The following is a 24,938-nucleotide window of genomic DNA, read 5'->3' on the forward strand; positions in this document are numbered from 1 at the left end:
TATTAATCAAGTTTAGTTAGGGAATAGCCACTTCTATTAATTGCATCAGTAGCATGAGATCTTCTTAGTGTTTGGGTAATTGCCAGATTCTTGTGGCCTGGTTTGGCCTCTGTTGGAAACAGGATGCTGGGCTTGATGGACCCTTGGTCTGACCCAGCATGGCAATTTCTTATGTTCTTATGTTCTTAGGTTGTGATAAATCGTAGGATGACCTTGTGAGACTGGAAAATTGAGCATCCAAATGGCAGATGAAATTTAATGTGATAAGTGCAAGGTGATGCATATAGCGAAAAATAACCCATGCTAAGGTTACACGATGTTAGGTTCCATATTAGGAGCTACCACCCAGGAAAGAGATCTAGGCATCATAGTTGATAATACATTGACATCATCGGCTCAGTGTGCTGCAGCAGTCAAAAAAACAAACAATGTTAGGAATTATTAGGAAGGGAATGCTGAATAAACAGAAAATGTCATAATGCCTCTGTATCACTCCATGGTGAGACCGCACCTTGAATACTGTGTACAGTTCTGGTTGCTGCATCTCAAAAAAGATATAATTGTGATAGAGAAGGTACAGAGAAAGGTGACCAAAATGATAAAGGGGCTTTTTGAGATATACATTGTATGATTGCTCCAATTTCATTTTGTTCTCCCTTATAGAAACATAGAAATGACGGCAGAAGAAGACCAATCGGTCCATCCAGTCTGCCCAGCAAGATTCACACTTCTTTTTTCTCATACTTATCTGTTTCTCTTGGCTCTTAGTAACCTTAGGTTCTAGTTCCCTTTCACCCCCACTATTAATGTAGAGAGCAGTCATGGAGCTGCTTCCAAGTGAAATGTTAAGTTTGATTAGTTGGGTAAGCGGCAGCATATCTCTGCCGTTGAAGCAGAGAGCAATGCTGGATATGTGTGAAGTATTAGTTTTTCTTCTCCCCTGCCGTTGAAGCAGGGAGCTATGCTGGATATGCATTGAAAGTGAAGTATGCCTTGAAAGTCACATTAACTATCAAATATTGAAAAGCCTAATAATTGGTGATTGAATAAGCCTAATAATTGGTAATACCTATAGCCCATGAACCCATCCCTATTTTTTTTTGTTTGTTTTTTTTTCTTTTTTTAATTGGGAGATGGCAGCCCTCCATCCTTCCGCTCCGTGAAGGTGGAACACCAACAAACTTAAATTACATAGTAACCGCAGGGAAAAGTTAAATGTATGTATACCACTTTTTAGTGGATTGTTTTCTGGAGAAATGTGTGTAATGATATTCCCTGGAAATTCCATGGCACGTTGATATTGTCTTTCTGTTTATTATAAAACCTAATAAAGATTAAATATAAAAATAAAATGATAAAGGGGCTGGAACAGCTCCCCTATGAGGAAAGATTAAAGAGGTTAGGGCTGTTCAGCTTGGAGAAGAGATGGCTGAGGGGGGATATGATCATGTTTAAAATCATGAGAGGTCTAGAACGGGTGAATTTGAATCGGTTATTTACTCTTTCAGATAATAGAAGGACTAGGGGCACTCCATGAAGTTAGCATGTAGCACATTTAAAACTAATCGGAGAAAATTCTTTTTCACTCAATTCACAATTAAACTCTGGAATTTGTTGCCAGGGGATGTGGTTAGTGCAGTTAGTGTAGCTGGGTTTAAAAAAAGGTTTGAATACGTTCTTGGAGGAGAAGTCCATTATCTGCTATTAATCAAGTTGACTTAGAAAATAGCCACTGCTTTATTTATTTTTTTTCACTGCTATTACTGGCATCAGTAGCATGGGATATACTTAGTTTTTGGGTACTTGCCAGGTACTTGAAGCCCAGATTAGCCACTGTTGGAAACAGGATGCTGGGCTTGATGGACCCTTGGTCTGACCCAGCATGGCAATTTCTTATGTTCTTATATTCCCATCTTTTGCTGCACCATCTGACGTCTAAGATTCCTTCACTTGATATGTGGTATTCTTCTCTGAGGGGATCTCTTGAGGCTCCAGAGTTTTCCTGGAGGGCCATGAGCAGATCAAGGGCTTTAAGAATGAGATGTGGAACACGTTGTGAATTCTCAAAGATAAGGGCAACTGTAGCTAATACATTACAAGGCCAAGGTGCGAAATAACTGCAAATGATCCGATATACCAGGGGGTGAGTTACATGGAAGGGACTCTGAGCCTAATATGGTGTCTACAGAGCCAAACCTTCTCTGCCAGTTTAAACTGTGGCGTGGGTCTCTGATGAATGTCTGTGAACCTCTTGGCCTTTTGAGCTGCTTTTTGAAGCATTTCTTGGATGTGAGTCCACAGCTCTTGGAGCGCCTGTGAGGAGAGTTGAGCCGCAAGCGAAGGGAACATTAAAGGAAGAGACAGAGGAGGCAGCGACTGTCTTCCATAAACAATTTGGAAGGGCGAGGAGCCCATAGCCGAGTAGATGTGAGTTGTAGGAAAATTCAGCCCAGGGCCCAATTATCCTGTCATTCATTGGCATACACTCTGAAAAATGTTTTGAGGGTATGGTTGGTCTGTTCGGTTTGGCCATTCCCCTGAGGGTGGTATGCCGTTATGAAGTCCACGGAAACGCTGAATTTCTTGCACAAAGAGCGCCAATACCTGGCGGTGAATTGGGTTCCTCGGTCTAAAATTTATTTATTTATTTTTATTTATTTAGCGTTTTTCTATACCGGTATTCGTGATTAAAAATCACATCATGCCGGTTTACATATAACAGGGGGTGTGAAAACAGAAATGGAACATTAACAAGTGTAAAGAGTTATGTCTGGCAGACGATGCAGACAGAAAACATGGTATGTGAACAAGCAGGCCAACTCGGATGTTGAGGGAAGTCCTGGCAGAGGAACAAAATGAGTACCAAAAAATGAAGGATAACGGTAAAATTCTCTCACATACACAGAAGTGAAACACCAAAATAAGGGAAACCATATAAATGAAATAATAATGAAAATAGTTTACATACAATTTACAGTAGCTTTATTGTCAAAGACTTAAATGAATATAAATATAATATAATATGTAAACATCCTATAATTACATAGCTGGAAGTATGACCCAATATACCCAATTTAAAAATGAACTGTAACCCCCACACATCTGTCATCATTCATACCACCCTACACCCCCATATAAAACCAACAAATGACAGGAGTACAAACATAAATACTGGTCCTAGTTTAATGGACATTACATAGAAACATAAACATAGAAATGACGGCAGAAGAAGACCAATCGGCCCATCCAGTCTGCCCAGCAAGCCTCACACTTCTTTTTTTTCTCATACTTATCTGTTTCTCTTGGCTCCTAGTAACCTTTGGTTCTATTTCCCTTTCACACCCACCATTAATGCAGAGAGCAGTGATGGAGCTGTATCCAAGTGAAATATCAAGCTTGATTAGTTAGGGGTAGTTACCGCCGCAATAAGCAAGTTGCACGCATGCTTATTTGTTTTACCCAGACTATGTTATTCAGCCCTTATTGGTTGTTTTTCTTCTCCCCTGCCATTGTAGCAGAGAGCTATGCTGGATAAGCGTGAACTATTAGTTTTACTTCTCCCCTGCCGTTGAAGCAGAGAGCTATTCTGGATAAGCGTGAACTATTAGTTTTACTTCTCCCCTGCCGTTGAAGCAGGGAGCTATTCTGGATATGCGTGAAGTATTAGTTTTACTTCTCCCCTGCCGTTGAAGCAGAGAGCTATGCTGGATATGCGTGAAGTATTAGTTTTTCTTGTTGTACTGTCATTAGTTGGTTTTATATAGGGGTGTAGGGTCCAGGGTTCCCTGGGAGCTGGCAATGGCTGTAACAGCCCCCAGGGTCATCCTGACAAAGGTTTCTGCTGTGGACAGGTGGGACAGGAGTCCATGTAGGTTTGGACTACTTATTGCATCTGTGGCCACCAGTAATATTGTTAAAGAAGGGCAAGCGTGCCTTGCTACACAGGAGTTGTGGAACCACCTTAATACCTTTTCTCTGAATTTGCATGGGACGACTGTCTTCCCTAGTGGAACAGTCATGGTAGTGGTCAAGAGGACCCTAGTCGGATCAATAATGTGCCTGAGAGGTTCCGGGGTATCCTCTGTCTAGAAGGAGTGGGAAAGGGCATCTGCCCGAGCATTTTTGAGTGAAGGACGATATTTATTTATTTATGTAGACATTTTATATGCCATCGTTCCATGTAATGATCACAACAGTTTATAGAAGTAACATTCATAACTATTAATTGACAAATCTTGACAGTTTACATAGGTAGTATTCATGAAATGAAATGTTCCACTACATATTAAATTGCTTATTCAAGATCTAAGACTTAAGGCAAGTTATACAGGAAAATAATATATCAAATATCACATAATTGTCTGAACATTGTTTTTAAAATTCATATATCCTCTCATGTTTTATTCCTCATGCTTCAATTAATATCTCTTGTCTATCTTGTTATTGTAGTCTTTTATTCTGATGTTTTTGTTAGGTTATATGCATTTTTTAATAGCCATGTTTTTAGCTTACATTTAAATCTCTTTCTATCTGCTATCACACATAACATCTCAGGTAGAGAATTCCAAAGCTTTGGACCTGCTATGGAAAATACACAATCTCTTACTTGAGTCAGATGTGTACTCCGTATAGTGGAAATCATAAAAAGTCCTTTATTTTGAGATCTTAGTGTTCACTAAGGAGTGTATTGTAATGTCATGCCGATCATACCAGTAGTACTAGAATGAATGATTTTAAATATTAATGTTAATACTTTGTAATAGATTCGGGATTATACAGTCAGCCAGCACAGCAAGATCAGTGATGGTGTTATGTGATCACATTTTCTGGTTCCTAATAAAAGTCTAGCTGAGGCATTTTGTAATAGTTGTAATGGTTTCAAGGGACATGCAGGAAGACCAAGTAATACAGAGTTACAGTGGTTTATATTTGAGAAAATAAGAGTTTGCAATACCGTACGGAAGTCTTCGAAAGTTAATAAAAGTTTCAGCCGATGCAGTACATGTAACTTGGCATAACCTGTATTAATTAATTTATTGATGTGCTTTTTCATTCAGTTAGATACCTAAATTCCATACTTGGCTTGAAGGAGTAATTTAAAAAGTACCCAAGTCTAGGACCAGAGGTTTAACTTTAGAAGGATTTCTACTTAACCAAATGACTTCAGTCTTTCTAGAGTTTAGTGTTAGTTTAAGATTAGATAGTTCTTGCTGTATTGCTTTCATATAGGTCGATAATGTCGATACTGTATTTTCAAATGATTTAGAGAATGGGATGTAAAATTGTATGTCAGCAGCATACAAGAAGAAAGCAATTCCTAAATCCGCCAGTAGTTTGCACAGTGGGAGCATATAAATATTGAATAGTATTGCTGAGAGAGCTGAACCTTGAAGGACACCTGTATCAATATGGAAACTATCAGATATATGATTGCCCAATTTAACTTGGAATGAGCCTGGAGTTGGAGGTAAGAGTGGCGGTCTGCGGACCTGTCCCACAGACCGCCAATCGCAACACATTCACAGGTCAATAGAAAGGACATTGCCTAAAGAAAGTACCTTAGTAGTACAAAAGGACTGCATCTTTTTTTTTTTTTACTGTTTCATTTATGCAATTTCAAAATATATACATCAAGAAAATCATGAATGAGAAAATTACAAGCTAGTACCAAAGGAAAAAAAATAGACAATAAGAATAACAAAGGGAAATATAAATTCCAGCTAAAGAAGGTCCATAAAAGTGGGTGATCCAAGATCTCAATCTAAAAGTAACAGAAGAGACGAAAACCTTCAGTCTTATAACATAGGATAAATAAAGGCAAGCTAACAGCTAGACTCAGTGGGTACTCTCAAATGAGAATGTCTAGAAAGGAACATTAGGCACATCAAGTGGAGGCTGCAAAGGAGCAACTTTATCAGCCAGAAATAAAGCTGATTAGGTTCAGAGAATACATACATAATATTCCTGTATTTAACACAGCATTTACAGGGAAATTTTAGAAAAAATTGAGCACCCAGTCTCAAAACCCCAGTCTCATTAAAAAGAATTGCTTCATTTTCTTTGGTGTTGTTTTTGCCACATCTGGAAAGGCCATAGTATATCACTGAAGAAAAGTACCGCCACGGTATCTAAAGTATACATTCTGAAGATCCAGTCTCTATTGGAGTCCAAAACCAAGGAAACCCAAAGAGTAGAAGATTTTGCCAGTGTAGAATTGGAAGTCCCCAGCAAAGCCGTAACATCCAAAGAAATATCCAAAATTGAAGAAAGTTCCTGGTATCTCCTCACAAGCTGTTTTTAAGATGGAGGTAAATAATATATTCTGGTGATGGAAGGGAGGGCATTTTCAGAAATCTTCAAAACCTCCAACAAATACCTTTAAAGCATGTCCCTTGGGGAGGTCATAAGGATACATGGGAAATTAACAAAACGTGAATTTTTACACCTTAAAGTATTTTCCAGATTTTCCAATTTGTTGGTGAGTTCAATATTTTCTTTAACAAGACTATTGTGTATAGGTTTAATATGGAGAAAAAAACAGTTTTAACATCAGAGAGTTGCTGAATCACTTCCACATTTTCCCTTTCTAAAATCACCACTCAAGATTCCAGAGAATGGACTTGAGATTGCAAGGTCCCAGTGTAAGAGGAAATCATCTTACCCAGACTTTCTATAGCCTCCCAGATGGTCTCAAGAGTAATGCAGCTGGCCTCATAAGGGAGAAAGGCTCCTGCCGAGGAGTTCTCACAGGCGAAGAGATAATAGAAGTTGTGCCTCTGCCAGCCCCCTCCTGCGAAGCTTCTGAGTCCCCATGTAGGTGAAACGCCACCAGTAAGTTGGAACTCGCAGTTGGTCTCCATGTCTTCGTGTTCCCTGATCTCAGAGGAGCTGCTGCGACGGCATCCACCATCGGCTTACCCAACCGCATCAAAAGGAGCCTCACCATTGCCGGATCAGTGGGAGGTGTTCTCATAGCCAGACTTAGCAATGGCACAGAGCCAAGTGAAAGTGGAAGCAAACTTTCCCTCCTAATATCGCCATCAGCTGTTCAGTCAATAGTGATTAACTCTGGAGAACGTGCATGTCCATCAGTCCCGCGATGAGTAGAGACAGGTAAGGCCACAGGGATAGCCATAAATCTGCCCTCCCTCTTGCGGCCCATATATAAAAAAAAAAGGAGAAGAAATAGGAGTGGAAAAACAGAGCTCAACTTGCTAGCTGCTTGCTGCCGCCATCTTGGATCCCCCTCCTTTGCCAAGGAATGCATCTTTAAACTTTCACAGACCATAGAAATGTATCACTGTTGCCCATCTTCTTTGTTGTTTGATTTTGTGGTTGGTCCCTCCCTGATATTGTTTATTTATTTATAAGCAGGTAGGCCCAAGGAAGATTATATAAAGTAATAAGGCATTGAGTAATGGATACATACAGATATGAAGTAGATTGCAAGTAAATAGATAATACATGGGATACATTAGATAGAAGTAAGGAAATAGATGCATTGGGTATAAATTTCATATATTTAGTGATGAAGTAAGTTAAACACCAGTTGGATAGATGTAACCTGGAAGTGGGTGAACTTTGTGGGATTTGTGACGGATCCAGGGACAGATTTAAGAATTTGGCACCCATAGGCAGAGTGCTATGACGGTGCCTCTTTTTAGCTGTGCTAGCACATGACTCAGATCTCCGGGCAAAAAAGTTCTTCCAAGTCATCTAAAAACAAAAACTTCAAGTCCTACCCTGGCAAGGAGGCTATATAATGTTGATGGACTGTCTACCTGGGTAACATCAAGCTAGGTTGCGAGAACATTGCACAAATCTCATCTTGGAGTGAGTTTCCTCACTCCATAGGCCATCAAATCTTCACAAGAGACCACTGTTCTGTTCGTACGTCTCACGTTGAATGTGAAAGTGGCCCCTAACCCCCTACACTAATACTTAACCCTCACCTCGAGTTACTAGGTGGGCCTCCCATAGGGATACAAATACCTGTCTAGGGAGGAGGCACTATGGCAAGTCTCTCTCTCTCTCTCATCATACTGAAACAGGCCTGTCAGGAGACACGATACACATGTAAGGTACACCCCTTTTTGGTATTGCATGCAATACCAATGCGATATTGGAAAATGAGGCCCCATATTTATCTTGTAGTGTTGAAAAGGGAAACACGATTCCATCTTCATTTAGGACATGTAATTGAGCAATACCACATTCCTCCTATCTCTGAAAATCTTTTGAGTGGCTACTGGGAACAAAGTAAGCAGAAGCAGGCAATTTTTTGGCCTGGATATTTGATGGCTTATGTCACCTGCTAACAGGTCTTGATTTAATTTATTTTATTTATGCAAAATGACATTCAGATTTTGTTTCCTATTGAGACAGATATTATTGAGACTTTTAAACTGATAAAAATGTACTTAGAAATAATTAAACAAGTTTTAACACAACTAAAGTTAATTTTAAATTTAGAAAAAACCGTTTTTATTATTTTAGATAGGAAAATGAGATATGAGGACCTAAAGATAAATCTAAATAATGATAATGATGTGCAAGTAGTAAATATGACAAGAAATTTAGGTTTTTATATCGACACGGAACTTAATTGTCAAGCCCATATCAGGAAGAAAGTAAGGGAAGGATATAGTAAATTAATGATGCTAAGACGCCTTAAACCTTTGCTCTCCCAAGAAAATTTTAGAACAGTGTTACAAGCATTGATATTTACATTACTGTAATGCAATGTTGCTGGGCCTGCCAAAGAGCACTTTAAGACCTCTACAGATTTTACAGAATTCTTCGGCACGCATATTAACAGGTACTAGAAGGAGGGACCATATTACCCCAGTGTTGAAAGAGCTACACTGGCTCCCAATCGAACAGAGGATAATTTTTAAAGTTCTATGTATTATTCATAAAATTTTATACGGAGACATGACAGACTGGTTAAATACAGCAATAAGATTGCATGTACCGCAACGCAATTTAAGATCGGCAAACAAAGGTCTACTTTCAATCCCGAATATTAGATCTGCCCATTTGTGCGAAGTGCGAGAGCGAGCACTTTCAATGGCGGGTCCCATGTACTGGAATAAAATGCCAATGGACCTAAGATTGCAGCAGGACAAGAAGCAATTTAGGAAAGAATTAAAAACATGGTTATTCCGACAAGCATTCATAGATGAGCAATAGAGAATAATGGTATCTGAAGGCATTTTTTAGTTTTTGAGCAGGCTCTTAACTTTTGTTTTTATCTATTAACTTGTATTTTTCATTGGGTGGGGGAGAGGACACCAATTTAAATTTTTCACAAAGGACACTGGTTAACTAGAGCTGGCTCTGGATGAGACCCACCCACGCCCAGATTTAGGCACAGGCAACTTAGAATACCAAATTTTGAAGCCATTTTATTTATTTATTTATTTAGACAGTTTTATATACCGTTGTATAGACAAAGTCCATCTCTATGGTTCACACTTTCAATGTTAAGACGGGAAACAGAAATACAATTTCTTATCTGGCACAGCAGTCCCTCCTTTGGTGGTGAAAACGCCAGCACAGCATCCTCTTCTCTCTCCCTCGCTCTCTTCCCTTGTCCCTACTCACCATTTATTCAGCATCTTCCTCTCTGTCTCTCAAGTCCCTGCTCTCCTATCACACTCCTCTACCATTCATCAAATTCCTACTCTTTTCTCCCTATGAATCACTAAGTCCCTACTCTCCTATCTCTCCACTACTCATCAAATCCCTTCTCTTCCATCCCCCCAAAATCATCATTTCTTCTTTGTCCAGTCATTCCAGCAAGTTATGCTCATCAACTAGCAGATAGAGTCAGAGATTAACAAGTTCGCTGATGTCATCCCTCATAGGCATCCATGCTGACCTCAGCCTGCCAGTATTCTCTGTCTCTAGCACAGTGATTCTCAACCTTTTTTCCGTCATGACACACCTGACAGATGATGCTCACATGTATGACACATTGCACACTATATTTAACAGCTATACTAAAATAAATAAAAAATCCTAGATATTTTATTTGAAAATGATGCAGAAGAAAGATAACATATTCTTTAATTTCAACAACTGCTTATAAAATATCATTATTAAATGTTTTTTTCCACAAAAAGTTTAATCTTTTCTTACTGCATCAGTGAGAAATCTGGGACTGATATGCATATGCAGTACACAGTTTTTTGATGCAGACAAACTCTTATGCATTTCACTGTCAATCTCAGAAAGTTTTGATCTCTTTTGGAATTTATACAGAGCAGAATTAGGAAATTTCCCCTTTCAATTCACCATACAAAAGTTATATTCAAATTCTGATATCCCCTTAGTAATAGTAATTCAAAATTCCTTCCCTGCCAGCCACTTTTTGAAATAACATGAAAACCTGTTTAAAAGACATGTAGAAATTATATAGCATACCAGCCATACTATAAGAGTACTAACACCCAGGGCCTGAACAGCAACAACCTTACCTATGAAAAAGCAAGACTGCAAATATAGAACACATTACACTTACTATTGGAAGAACAAAGCAAGCCAGACTGCTCTAGATTCCTACACAGAATCTACATCCTAATTAGCAGAATCCCTGACCTCTGTCAAACATGCAGAATGCAGATTGACTCTTATCTAATTTAGAATAAAAGATCATAAATTATAAACAAGTATTCAGAGAAAAACTGAAACTCCAAGATGCGGGGGAAGGGGAGATGCGGCAGAATAGGGCAGGAAAAAGCATGCCTGCAATATTTCTGGCTTGGATTGGTAGTGGCAGTGAATGCCAGGGTTGAGGGAAAAGCAATAACAGGGAGCATTGATGAGAAATTTTAAGAACCAACTCCTTACTCTGCATCCTCCTCAAGCAGCAAGCACATGTGGCTGTTATAGCACTGGCTTGCTATGTCAAATTTTTGTGACATACCTTCCATCCCTTGGTGACACACCGGTGTGTCCCGACACACTGGTTGAGAACCACTGCTCTAGCAGATGGTAGACGAGCATCCCGTGCAGTGGACTGAGGCCTGATTAGGCTAGGTTAGAAAGCCTGTCAGAGGGCTACTTCTGAGTGGAAAATCTAGTACTCCCTCTCTCGGTTGAGCATAGTCCTGGGTCCAGTTAGATCCAAATTTCAGGCAGCTTCTGAAGTGAAAGACAGGTTCTCCCTGCTTCAGTTGAGCAGTGTCTTGGCCAGGGAGGTTCCATTGCTTGCTGGAAAAAAGGTTTTGGGGCTAGGTTTTAACCCTCTCCCCCTTTAAATCTCCCCTTCTCCTCTCAAACCTTTAAAAAAAAAAAAGTGTGAACCTTGGATCATCTGGACAATAACATTTTGCAAGCAAAGAAAATAAGCTGAAGAGGAAGCCCATCAGTGTGCAAGACTGATCGAGTGGATTTTCTTGGGGTCAATGCTCTGTTTCAGAATCTTTCCTGGCTGCAGTGGGTGGTGGACTTTGTTGGCGCAAGAAAAATGACCTCCTCTGCAGAGCGTGGAAGAAAACTGCGCTCTACAGCAACTGTGGCAGTTGGAAGCTGCACAGAAGGGGAACAGATAGGCATAGTGGGCTATGTTTGAAGTAATGAGAGATGCATCATGGTGAAAATTCCAGCACTCTGGGGTGTGGAGGGGTCTGCATCAGCTTATTCCTGTCGGTGAGAAGATCACCGAAGCAGGAACAGTGGTCATCTTAGGCACGGGGGGGGGGGGGGGGAGTGATGGAGATGGAGCCTCCTTCTTTTACTCCTGTAGAGCAGTGTTTTGGCAGTTTGGAAGCCGCAGCAGGCAATAAGTCTACTTTGCCAGTTCTCTCTACTGTGGAGGCCTCCTCCTTAGCCTGGGTGTCGGTGTCAAAGGAGTTTTTAAAATATCTCCATTAGGTTTTCTATATGGAACAGAGTTCAGTCCTAGATTCCTGTGGCTGAAGGAGCTGCTGGAGGACATAAGAGGACTAGAAAATAGGAATTGGAGGAGGAAGTTTACTCCAGATCGGAAGATTCCTTGGATCCGTTTAAAACTCTAAGAGAGACTGGCAGTGAGGAGGAACTGGAAGAGGAAGAATTCCCTTAGGAGGAAGAAGATGAATCTTCCATAGTGCATCTTTTTTATAAAGATGAACTTTCTTCCTTGACTGCACAGTCCTTAAAGACAATGAATATTAAAAATGAGAAGAAAGAGGAGATTTCTTCATCTGTGGAGGATCCAATTATAGTCAGTATCAGAAAGCCTTTTTAATCCTTTCCCTTACATCAAGGATTGATTGATTTAGAATGAGTTTCTCCAGAGGCAAATTTTAAAGAAGTGCATATGTTAGCTAAGTTATATCCCTTGGTTGTTTAGCAGAAAGTAAAGTTTAATATGACCAACGCCAATCCTTTCTCCAAGTTCTCGAAATTTAGCCACCAACTCAAACAGTACTTGACCAGACAAGTCCAGAACCTTCCTGCTAGGTTTTTTCTGCCAAGCTGTCTTTTATCCTTATGGACTGTTAGAGAGAGAGAGGTAGGGAAAAGGAGGTTTAGCCTTGAGTTGATGTGCAGAATGTGGAAGAAGTTACAGGTACATTACGTATCAGTTCTATATATAGTTGTCTTCCTGTCTGAGGTATATGTTTATATTTGTTGCACCGGAGGTGGACCCTTGGGCCAAAGTAGGGTTGACGCTACCCGTAGGAAGGATCCTATGGGTCCCCACTGTTGGCAGGCGGAGTGGGCTGATGGATGGAGGCCAGCTGGAGCTTCACCAATACCAGCCCTTGTTCCCTGTGGGTTGATCCTTTGGGTACCATGACCGGCTGGGCTTAGGTGGGCCTCCGTATGTCGTCGATGGAAGGGTAGAGAGGTCAGCCCAGAGGCAGCAACAACAAAGCTGGGAAGTTTGTACTGCACGAGGCAAAGTCCTGGAGACCCGGACGCCAATAGAATCGAAGTCAGACAGGGGGTGCCCGAGCAAGAACAGGCCGGTCTGAATAGGCAAAGTCCAGGGCGTAGACCGTAGAGGCGTCATAGAGCAAGCTGGAGTCAGGGCCGGCAGCAATCAAGGAGCAGTGGCAAGGCAAGGCTGAAGTCTGAGCTAGGAGAAGATCAGTAGTGTAGTCAGGCAAAGCAGAGGTCTGAGCTAGGAGAAGATCAGTAGCGTAGTCAGCCAAAGCAGAGGTCAGGTCCAGGAGAAGATCAATGGCGTGGTCAGACGAAGTAGAGGTCAGGTCCAGGAGAAGATCAATGGCATGGTCAGATGAAGCAGAGGTCAGGTCCAGGAGAAGATCAATGGCGTGGTCAGGCGAAGCAGAGGTCGGATCCAGGAGAAGATCAATGGCGTGGTCAGGCGAAGCAGAGGTTGGGTCCAGGAGAAGATCAATGGCGTGGTCAGACGAAGCAGAGGTCGGGTCCAGGAGAAGATCAATGGCGTGGTCAGGCGAAGCAGAGGTCAGGTCCAGGAGAAGATCAATGGTGTGGTCAGGTGAAGCAGAGGTCGGGTCCAGGAGAAGATCAATGGCGTGGTCAGGCAAAGCAGAGGTCGGATCCAGGAAGTCAATCCAATGAAAAGCAAGGAATCGGGAACGAAGGAGAACAGGAACTTGCAGGGATCAGGAACCAGGAACGCAGGAAAATCACCAGGAGGCAATGAAGTACACGACCAGCGTGGAGACCTGTTGCAAAGGCGACTATCAGGAGCTGAGCCCGGCCTTCTATACCGGAGCTTCAGCGACGTCATCATCCGGGGCCGCGGCCAAGTTCCCGCCGTGGGCCCTTCATAAGCAGCAGTGATGCGCACGTACCTAGGGAGAGGCGCGGCGCTGAATGGCGGCGTCTCTCCACGGGCCACGCAGAGAGGCCCGTTGTGGAGCACAGAGACCTGTTGCAGTAGCTGGAGCACCGGGGGGGTGGCCTGAGGACGGAGCCGGCGGCCCACCACTGCCAGAGACCTGGAACTAGACGCTGGATTTGGCAATGGAAGGTGAGAGGGCTGGGCCGCGGGCCTGCTGCAGCCGGCACACGCAACAGTTTTTGGAAGTCCTTTGGTTCTAAGAGTTTATTTCATTTCAAAGTTAGTTACAGATAATACTGGCGGGCTTAGGTCAGCATGGATGCTTATATTGGGTGATGTCAGTGAACCTGTTGATCTCTGTCTCCATATGTTGGTTGGTGAGCATAACCCGCTCATCTGAACTGGTTTAACTGGGCTTAAGGAAAGGAAATTATCAGGTAAGAACACATTTCTCTATCTCCATTCTCCCCTCCAGTAATCACTGAGCTCTCACCCACTTCCTATCAATTGGTATGTTGCAGCTCTCCCCTCCGCAGTCTCCCCTCCTCAGTCTCATTCCCCTTTCCCCCACCAACTGCCGTGCACTTGTTTCCCCCTTACCAATTGTTTTGCATTCCATTGCCCCCTCCACCCACTACCAATCATTGAGTTACCATCTCCCTCTTTCAACCCCAAGCTTCAGACATCCTGCTGCTGCCATCACCTTTATTTCTCACTTTCTGGACTCCCTGCCCAGGACCCGTCCTGCCCAGGACCCGTACCTGTAACTTCTGTTACATTTCTCCTCTTGTCAGCACTGGCCTCTCATGCAGTTCAAACCAGAAACAGTGATTTGAAACCCCAAGTTCCTCCATAGACTTAGGGAGCAATGTGGGGTTAAAGTAGCCTTATCTGCAAACAAAGTGGGAGCGGCCAGTGCTGACTAGGAGGGGAACAGTAGAAGCACTGGGGAAGGGCAGTGTGCAGGGGAGCACAAGAGGTGAAAAACAGAGGCACTGGACACTGGCAGATGGGGATATGCCATTTGATAAAGGGGCCATTTGGCCCCCATGGCCACAGGAATGCCTGGGTGACATTGTAATGCCCAATCTGAAATATTGCATCAACATGAGCAGTCAACTACTTTAGCAGGAGTATTTGTTTCAATTGGTGAAAGCTGATGAAAAGTTCATTGCATAAGATAAACAGAATGGAAATAACACACTTTATCACATGAATGTGTTCACCGAGCTGGTATCCCTCAGACAGATTTATTTCACTGCCTGCTGGCAAGGAACTCCTCATGGTTAGTAATTTGTCAACACTTCTGCAGAGAAACAAGGGCTGGCATTTCCTGCTCCCTCCCTCTTTTCTTTTCTTGAAATAGGAATTCCTCTCCTGATCTCCTCGAAGCTGGAAATGCAGAGTTCCTGAAGCAGGAGCAAGCTGAGTTCTATCCAGCTGCCACTTCCCTGTTCCACACAGTAAACCTGGAGAAGACTTGTGGGAATGGGCCGCCTGCCTGGAGTTAGAGTCCCCTTGAGACTCCCAAGTTGAAAGAAATAGACAAAAGATAGCCCAGGTAGCTCAGAGCTAAACCAGTTTTGTAGGCACAGCTTTTCATTTTAATTCCAGCCTGGAACCTGGTTCTGTATTACCTACAATTTGTTTACAGTTGACTATGAGGAACAATTAATCGGAGTCTCTTGCTCAGGCCAACCAACAGCTGCAGCTGTCTGGGAAATTGCTCTACAGATGAACCTTCCTCCCTCAGGTCTCACTCCGGATCCATGCTTTGTCCCTTACCAACTTGGAATTTTATTTTATTTATTTCTATTTATTTATTTATTTAGACATTTTATATACCATCGTTCCATGTAAAGATCACAACGGTTTACAATAATGACATTCATAGGTATAAATCAGCAAATAAGGACAGATAACATAGGAAATAACAGGCATTAACAATTATCAATTGCATTGTTCAAAAACATATTAATTAAAGATCAAGGAACTGATGTTAAACCAAAACATATAGAGCCGGATTTTAAAAGGGTTACGCGCGTAACCCTTCTAAAATCCCCCTGCGTGCGCTGAGCAAGCCCCGGGGCGCGGGGCGTGTCTGGTGGGCAGCGCGACGTTCGGGGCGTTCCGGGGAGCGTGTCGGGGGCGTGGTGCCAGCCCAGGAGCGTTCCGGGGGCGCGGCCGAGGCCTTCGGAACAGCCCCCGGGTCGGGAGATGGCGCGCCAGGAGCCTGCCAGAGGCAGGCGTAACTTTAACAACAACTGTAAGGGGGGGTTTAGATAGGGCCGGGGGGGTGGGATAGGTAGGGGAAGGGAGGGGAAGGTGCGAGGGGGGGGTGGAAGGAAAATTCCCTCCGTGGCCGCTCTGATTTCGGAGCGGCCTCGGAGAGAACGGGCAGCGCGCGCAGGGCTCGATGCGCGCAAGTTGCACAAATGTACATCCCCTTGCGCGCGCCAACCCCGGATTTTATAAGATACGCGCGTATCTTATAAAATCCGGCGTACTTTTGTTCGCGCCTAGTGCGCGAACAAAAGTACGCGCACGCGCTGTTTTTTAAAATGTACGCCATAGAGTACTGCAGTGAACCCAGTTCACTGGCAGGATCTAAAATGTATGCAAATGAGGGACACCATCTTTCTTCTCCCTTCCCCCATCCCCAGTCCTCAAGTGTCCAGTCCTGGTCTGTGGAAATGCTGGCAACCATACTTATGTATTGCAGCAGCTTGTAAACTGATGGCCAAAACAGCTTCCTGTGGTTGCAGCAAGTTTCACAACATAGTTCCTGTCAGATTTCTCTGGATCTGTGAATTCTGCTGCCACCCACCCCTTGTCACATGTGGCCTGCAGTGTTATAGCCATGGGCCTTTTTCAGGGCAAGCACCAATGGTTGACAAGGATATAAGAAGAAAAAGGCTCACCTAGCCTCCCTGGTTTTCTGGCACACTTTCTGTTTTATTTTTGGTTTCAGAAATTTCAAAACTACTAATTTTGATGTCAGCATTTGTTCATCCATCTATTACAGGAGTAGTCCAGAGCATGGCAGTTATACAGCACTTATCATGTTTGTAAGAATGTCCAGTAAACTGTGTGCACTGAGAATAGGAGACAGAAAATCAGCGTGTTCTCTAGACTACGTCCAGCTCTTCTCTGGCACTCTCAACCTTTTATAAGGAGATGGCTGCTGCCGTGGGGCTTCCTCCCTCAGCCAAGTGTACAATACTGCCCTGTAGACCCAAAGGGCAGAAGATTTAGCAATTGTCAGTGTCACGATGGCGGGATCTCTGGGTTCTGTGACATCACTGTGAAGGAAGACTAGCACTGTCTGCCAATGGCTAAGCTTTGGGTGATGCTGCCACCAGAGGAAGACTAGCACTGTCTGCCAATGGCTAAGCTTTGGGTGATGCTGCCACCAGAGGAAGATTAGCACTGTCTGCCAATGGCTAAGCTTTGGGAGATGCTGCCACCAGAGGAAGACTAGCACTGTCTGCCAATGGCTAAGCTTTGGGAGATGCTGCCACCAGAGGAAGACTAGCACTGTCTGCCAATGGCTAAGCTTTGGGCGATGCTGCCACCAGAGGAAGACTAGCACTGTCTGCCAATGGCTAAGCTTTGGGAGATGCTGCCACCAGAGGAAGACTAGCACTGTCTGCCAATGGCTAAGCTTTGGGCGATGCCACCAGAGGAAGACTAGCATTGTCTGCCAATGGCTAAGCTTTGGGAGATGCTGCCACCAGAGGAAGACTAGCACTGTCTGCCAATGGCCAAGCTTTGGGAGATGCTGCCACCAAAGGAAGACTAGCACTGTCTGCCAATGGCTAAGCTTTAGGAGATGCTGCCACCAGAGGAAGACTAGCACTGTCTGCCAATGGCTAAGCTTTGGGAGATGCTGCCACCAAAGGAAGACTAGCACTGTCTGCCAATGGCTAAGCTTTAGGAGATGCTGCCACCAGAGGAAGACTAGCACTGTCTGCCAATGGCTAAGCTTTGGGAGATGCTGCCACCAGAGGAAGACTAGCACTGTCTGCCAATGGCTAAGCTTTGGGAGATGCTGCCACCAAAGGAAGACTAGCACTGTCTGCCAATGGCTAAGCTTTAGGAGATGCTGCCACCAGAGGAAGACTAGCACTGTCTGCCAATGGCTAAGCTTTGGGAGATGCTGCCACCAGAGGAAGACTAGCACTGTCTGCCAATGGCTAAGCTTTGGGCGATGCTGCCACCAGAGGAAGACTAGCACTGTCTGCCAATGGCTAAGCTTTGGGAGATGCTGCCACCAGAGGAAGACTAGCACTGTCTGCCAATGGCTAAGCTTTGGGCGATGCTGCCACCAGAGGAAGACTAGCACTGTCTGCCAATGGCTAAGCTTTGGGAGATGCTGCCACCAGGGCTTCCGCCCCCTTGACCAAGTGCTCACACAGACGCAAAGGGCAGAAGATTAGCAATTGTCAGTGTTACCATAGACCTCCAAGAAATGTGCTGTAATAGACCGCTAGGTTTATTGACCATGTTTGTTTCCTTGTAATTTCTGCCTTTAAATAAGTGTCTGCTCCATTATTTAATTTGTTTGCTGGAACCCCTGCTAAGTGACGTTTTTTTTTTGTGACACTGCAGTACCTGTTGTGACGTGGACCTTTGAGCCGGCTAAGAACAGGGTCCGTAGCCGGGAGGCGGAACAAGCCCAGGAGACCAACAGGAATCTTCACCACTGGAAGCCCGAGGTCCCCCCAGGAGGAGCCCTTGGGGACCTGGGCCGATTGGACTTAGGTGTGGTCTCCTGGCGAGGCAATGAACAAACAAGGTCCAAGGCAAAGCAGGCAGAAGTGAAGCAAAACCGGAAGTAGTCCAATGGTCGTGGCAGGCGGCAGCGGTGCAAGACGAAGATACGAACCAGCAGTTGGGGCAGGCGACAGACCAGCAGGGACCAGAGACAGGCCAAGGATCAGGACGGGCAGTAGACGAGAGGTACCGGAAGACAAGCTGAAGTCAGGAACCAGGAAGACAAGCCGAGACGAAGGCAGGAGCAGGAAAACAAGGACCGGAGTGGAGCAGGAGCAGGAACACCGAGGCAGGAACAAGCAGGATCAGGAACACGATGGCAGGAACAAGCTGGATCAGGAACATGAACAGCAACTACCGTGTTTCTCCAGTAATAAATTCTACCCTGAAAATAAGCCCTAGTTTGATTTTCAGGATTTTTGGAGTAGGGCTTAAAATATAAGCCCTACTCCAAAAATAAGCCCTAGCTTTTAAGAGGACGGGCAAGTCCTCTTAAAATAAGCCCTAGCTTTTAAGAGGTGTCGGGCAAGTCTTGCGGTTCCACCGCAAGACTTGCCCGACACCCCCCCCCCAAGACTTACCGAAAGTCCCTGGGGGGGGGGGCCGAAACCCGGGTGGGGCAGAAAGGAGGAATGTAAAAACAAAAACAAACAAAACCCCAAACCCACCCCAACCCTCCAAATGTACTTCATTGCAACCCTCCCCCCCCAAAAACTTGCCGAAACACCCTGGTGGTCCAGCGGAGGTCCCGGGAGCGATCTCCCGCTCTCGGGCCCCTGTCACATGGAAGGGCAAAGGGTCATCAGCGCTATTTTGATTGCTAGCAGCCGACGGCCCAAGAGCGGGAGATCGCTCCTGGGACCCCCGCTGGACCACCAGGGGTTTTCGGCAAGTTCTGGGGGGGTTGCAATGAAGCACATTTGGAGGGTTGGGGTGGGTTTGGTGTTTTTTTTTCCATTTATTTAATCAAATTGGAAGGGTTGGGGAGGGTTTCGGGTATTGTTTTGGGGGCAGCCAAAATAAAATCGCCCCGAACCGCAGGAAAACGAGACTTCCCGAGGTGGGCCGATAACGAAGACCGAGCCGAAAGGTTCGGCCGAAAATTGAATCTGGTGAATGAAAGAGGAGGCAGGCGTAGCCTTGTCCTCATTCACCAATCGTGGAAAAAAAAAATAAGACATCCCTGCAAATGAGCCCTAACCTATTTTTCGGAGCAAAAATTAAATATAAGACCTGTCTTATTATTGGAGAAACATGGTAGCACACCAGAGTGAGACCTGTTGCTAAGGCAAGGGAAAAAGGTTAGTAAGCACCTATTTATAGGCCTGCACTGATGACCTCACTTTGGGGGCCGGGCCGAGGTTTCACACCACGGCCCCTTTAAATTCAGAGCTTCGGTGTGCACACACGCCTAGGGGCGGAGCCTGTGGCAGCAGTCGGCGGCATCTCCCTCGTGAGGTACTTGGGTACTTGCCAGGTTCTTGTGGCCTGGATTGGCCACTGTTGGAGGCAGGATGCTGGGCTTGATGGACCCTTGGTCTGACCCAGTATGGCATTTTCTTATGTTCTTATGCTAATGTAGGTAGGAAGCCTATAATAGAAATACAAAGGGACAACTCCCAAGGAACCCTAGAAAATTTAAAGAGTGCTAGAGAAAGATCCACCATTAAATTTTACTTTCCAACAATGTGAACTAAAATACTGAAATAATAATAGAATGACTAATATTCTTAAGAATACTGCATTGATTTTGATATTTTTGTTATTTTATGTTTCAAAAGTAGATCTAAAACTAAATACATATAATTTGTTGACTGAGAACGTCTGATGGTCTTGTTTTCAGCTGGATCACAGAGGTATATCAGATGAAGAGTCCTAAATTGCTCAGTCTTTAACAGAGATGAATCTTGAACTCATGAGCAAGGACTTCGCCTAACTCACAGATCAGTGCTCCAATCACTAAGCCATTTCTCCTGGTTTTATATAAAACTTGTATATACGATGTATCCTAAAGTTTTGACAAACCAAGCTTGATAGCAGCAGTTATGTGTTTACTGTATTATAAAATTCACACTGAAATAAAAGTATGAACAGTTAATTGATAGACTGCCTAATAGGAACACAACTTGTAAGGCGCATTTGAGAACCTGCACAGCAGTGAGTCTTTCATTTAACTAACTGAATATGTCTTTAAAGTATACTAAAAATGTGGTCTATAATGTTGTAATATCTTGGTGACATTCCTAGAATTCATGCCTTCCCCCAAGAAGCGTAGGTCGGTTTAGTTATTATTGGACTGCACAGTTTACAGAAGAGCCATCTCTCCATCTGGGTGAAGTGATTCCTCTGTCTTTTGACTTTCCCCAGTTTTTCACAGAGTATGGTCCCGATTATGTGCTGGAGATTACCCCAAGCTGTCGACCAGACCGCAACGAGCCCCAGAAAATCCAGGAAATACTTGACACTATCAAAGGTGAGTACAAAATCTGCTCTTATTATTTTATTTTTATATAGCAATGTGTATTCTAGCTTGCATAAGGTAGATTATTGATAAGGCCATACAAGGTTATAGTAAATGATTAACAAGATACCGCCAGAGCACATACAGGAGAGGAGAAGGGAGGTTAGGATAGGGGGTTGGGAAGTTCGCTCCTAGTCCTTAATTGGAGCGGACTGGGAGGGAACTGGGGAAGGTCCCGATGCGTCGCCGCATAAATTTGCTAAAGGATATCCCCCTTGCGCGCGCGCCGACTATGTTATAAAATTGTGCGTCCGTGTGTGCACGCCGGGTAGCACGCACACATGGACGCAAGCGCGTATTTTTTAAAAATCTACCCCTAAATGTATTTCTTAATGATAGAATCAGACAGGAACCTGCACCCTTAGCAACTAGACAATAGTTTCCATGACTTTAAGACACTAAATAATAATTTGAAGATTCCCTCCTTTAGCCTTTGACTGATTTCTTTGTTGTAAAATTTCTTCTCTTTTTTTTTTTTTATATTGGATTCCCCAAATTTTGGGGTCTGACAAAGTACTTGAGCTCCTTTATTTCCTTAAAATTATTTTCTTTATTGTATACCCTGATCTCCTTGTACCATTTCTAGTCAAATCTGTATGACTTGTTAACATTTAAAAATTCATAAATAAAGAATTAAAAAAAAATACAGGCTATATATATTGGCAGCCTACTGGCAGGATGCAATGTAATAAACTAAGTTTGGAACCCTTTCAAATATTCAGAGGTATGAGACAGGGAAGCCTCATTTCCCTACTATTGTTCATACTGGCATTGGAATATTTGGCAATTGCCATCAGGAAAGAAAACAGGAGATTGAGAATTAATATTACTCAGGAAAATTACAAAATTATGCTACATGTTGATGAGATATTAACTTTTACAATCCAAAAGAGTCAAAATCCAGGTTAATGGAATTGATTGATACATTTTTCAGAATTGCAGGGTATAAGATTAAGTGGAAAATTTGTGAGGTGCTACCTATCTTCTCTTCCTGCCTAAAAATGACTTTGTGTAGGTGAGGCTTCAGATGGATCATGAAGAGGATGAAATATTTAGGAATTTTGTTGAATTTGGGGCTAAAAATCCCCACGATGGATCACTATAATACAATTCTGAACAAAATACAATCCAGTTTCAAGTCTAAAAAAAGTTACAACTGTCCATATGAGTAAAAGTGCAGATTCAGTGTACTGACACTGAATTTCACCCTAGGAATATTTGTCACTACAGATACCCACTATTATTTTTTAAAGAATAAATGCATGAAACAATTTATATGGGATTAAAAACTAATATAAAATATCTATTTAAAAAAAAATTGCAAGTGTCTGGATAAAAAGGAGTCTGCTTACCAAGTAAGGAATATTACTACCTGGAGAATGAAATAACACAATGCAATCTGCTGATAGAAAAAGAATGTGGTTCTGATTGGAAAGAAGTGATATTGGAAAGCAAGTAATATATAGCTTTAACAAGAAAATTAATCTTCTACATAATTCCAACCAAAAGTATAAGAACGATACATGGGACTGAATTCATAGGGTGGCAAAACTAGACCATAAACAAGAAACTAGAGATGTGTTGATCTGTGAGGTTGTAGGTCTGTTCAACTCCCATAACTGCATTTCTCCGAGGCCAAGCAGGATGGTAGTCCTCAAGCATGGATGACATCATCCAATGGAACCCAGTATGGAAATTTGATTTCAAAGTTTCTAGAACTTTGACTGCGCCTCACTGACCATGTCGTCATACTATCAGCCAATAAGGGCACTCTTCTGTCTCTCATTTTCCATGGAGCCTCAAGTCACAGTTTTTGCCTCACTCCCTTTCTTTAGGCTTCTGCTGCAGTTTTTCAACCAAGATAATTCGTCATGGGCCCCGCAATATTGTATCGCTCTTCTATCGGAGAAAGTTCTTCTTCACTCAATGCACAATTAAACTCTGGAATTTGTTGCTAGAGGACGTGGTTAGTTCAGTTAGTATAGCTGTGTTTAAAAAAGGATTGGATAAGTTCTTGGAGGAGAAGTCCATTACCTGCTATTATTTAAGTTGACTTAGAAAATAACCACTGCTATTACTAGCAACGGTAATATGAAATAGACTTAGTTTTTGGGTACTTGCCAGGTTCTTATGGCCTGGATTGACCACTGTTGGAAACAGGATGCTGGGCTTGATGGACACTTGGTCTGACCCAGTATGGCATGTTCTTATGTTCTTATCCCTTTATTTTCCCTGATTGGGGTTTTCGTACATTTCTTTAAGTTTCCATTCTCGTCTTGGTGCCAGGTTGGTGTAAGGGGTTGGTGCCTGCTGAGCATTGACTAGTGGCAGGCACCAATTTTACACCATTGAGTTTGATTTTGTTCCCTTATTTTTTGGTTGAGTATGCCTAGCCAATTCTAGCGATGCCCCCAGTGTACCAGGGTCATATCTATCATGAATCCCTTGTCACTGTCCCATCAGTGTCACGAATGCACGACCATAACCCTGAAAGGACACTGGCCCCATTTGGACCTCATGGAGAAGCATTTTGGCACAGAAATCATATTCACTAGCATCGGTATCTAAGGCATTGACATTGAGGAACCTCAGAGCTGTGCCACTGAAGGAAGTGGTATTGGGGAAGTTGCCAGATCCCTTGGTGACAAGGGACAATAGAAAACCAAGGGACAGACCATTTTCTGACTCTTCCAATCAAAGATGGCAAGGGGTTCCATTTCTTCAACACCAGCACCATGGAATTCCAATGACGGGTATCGAAGAAAGCCAAAATAAATCTGCATCTGTATCCGTTGAGCGGGAATGCTCCAGCGGCTGCCAATAATCCACTAAAATGGTCCATGGAGAGGAGATCCTGAGTCACCCACCGATATACCTGTCTGTTCCAAAGAGGATGTGGCCAGCCCTTCTACCTCCCAGTCAGTGTTGGCATTGGCTATTTTTGAGGAGGAGTTGGACAAAAAAAAGCCAGCATAGCAGGCCCTGGAGAAGAAGCTGCAAGGCCTCAGTGCCTTGACATTGAGGGCATCAGGGCCAGCACTCAAGCCACTACTCACATTCCTTCATCTTCCCAGCGGCCAGACACTAGTACCAATGCCAATTCTCATAGGGGGATCTGGATTGATGCCTGTTGCTGTGTTGGTGATCTCCAGCCCGATGGAGAAGGAAACTTCCCCATGGCATTAGATTTCCTTGGGGTCCAGGCCAAAAGAGCTAAGCGCTGCAATCTCTGAGACTTTTGCTGAGGGTCGGAGACCACAGGAGTCCTCGTCCCCTCCAGACCATGGGGATTTGGATTCTGAGTATTTGGGGTTGGGGAGGGTACAGCTATGGATCAGGCGACACCTCTGAAGAAGCGGATTCAATAGGTCTCCCCCCCCGACCTCTCTCCACCAGAGAGAAGGAAGTCTCCTCCTGAGGACCTCTCCACAAAATTTGTCCAGAGAATGGTGGAGGCCATTCCTTTTATGATGGAGAAAGAGACCAGAACCAAGAGACATTTGTGGAGCTGTCTAATGTGGTCATGGCAGTCCCAGTCCATGAAATTTTTCAGGACATGCAGATGAGGATGTGGGAGAGCCCCCTCTCTGTGGCTCCCATTAACAAGAAGGCAAATGTGGTTTACCTCTTCCAGAAGGCTCCCAGATTTGAAGCCAGGCAGTTACCACATCAGTCTGTGGTGGTTGGATCCACTCTCAAGAGTGCCAAGAGGCAAAGGACTTATTACTTAGTGATCCTGGTGAAGGAGTCTCCTAACCTGGAAACTCTTGGGGGGAAGGGTTTCTAGGGAATTATGTTGATTGCACTCATGGCCTTTTATCAGCAGGGGGTTGCTGAGCATCTTTTTCAGAAGCAGAAAAATGCCCTTAAGTC

At 43.6% G+C, this 24,938-nt stretch overlaps 1 protein-coding gene across 3 annotated transcripts in view; it reads left to right on the top strand.

Moving 5' to 3' along the window:
* Positions 1-24,938, top strand: part of HDAC8 (histone deacetylase 8) — a 273,689-nt gene that overhangs the window by 200,865 nt on the left and 47,886 nt on the right. For all 3 annotated transcript variants that reach the window (XM_029607525.1, XM_029607524.1, XM_029607526.1), the window contains one exon: positions 20,912-21,017. In XM_029607525.1, coding sequence (XP_029463385.1) covers positions 20,912-21,017 — 106 coding nt within the window. The remainder of the gene's footprint in view (positions 1-20,911; positions 21,018-24,938) is intronic.

This window comes from Rhinatrema bivittatum, chromosome 6, assembly GCF_901001135.1.
Source record: "Rhinatrema bivittatum chromosome 6, aRhiBiv1.1, whole genome shotgun sequence".
Lineage (NCBI taxonomy): Eukaryota > Metazoa > Chordata > Amphibia > Gymnophiona > Rhinatrematidae > Rhinatrema > Rhinatrema bivittatum.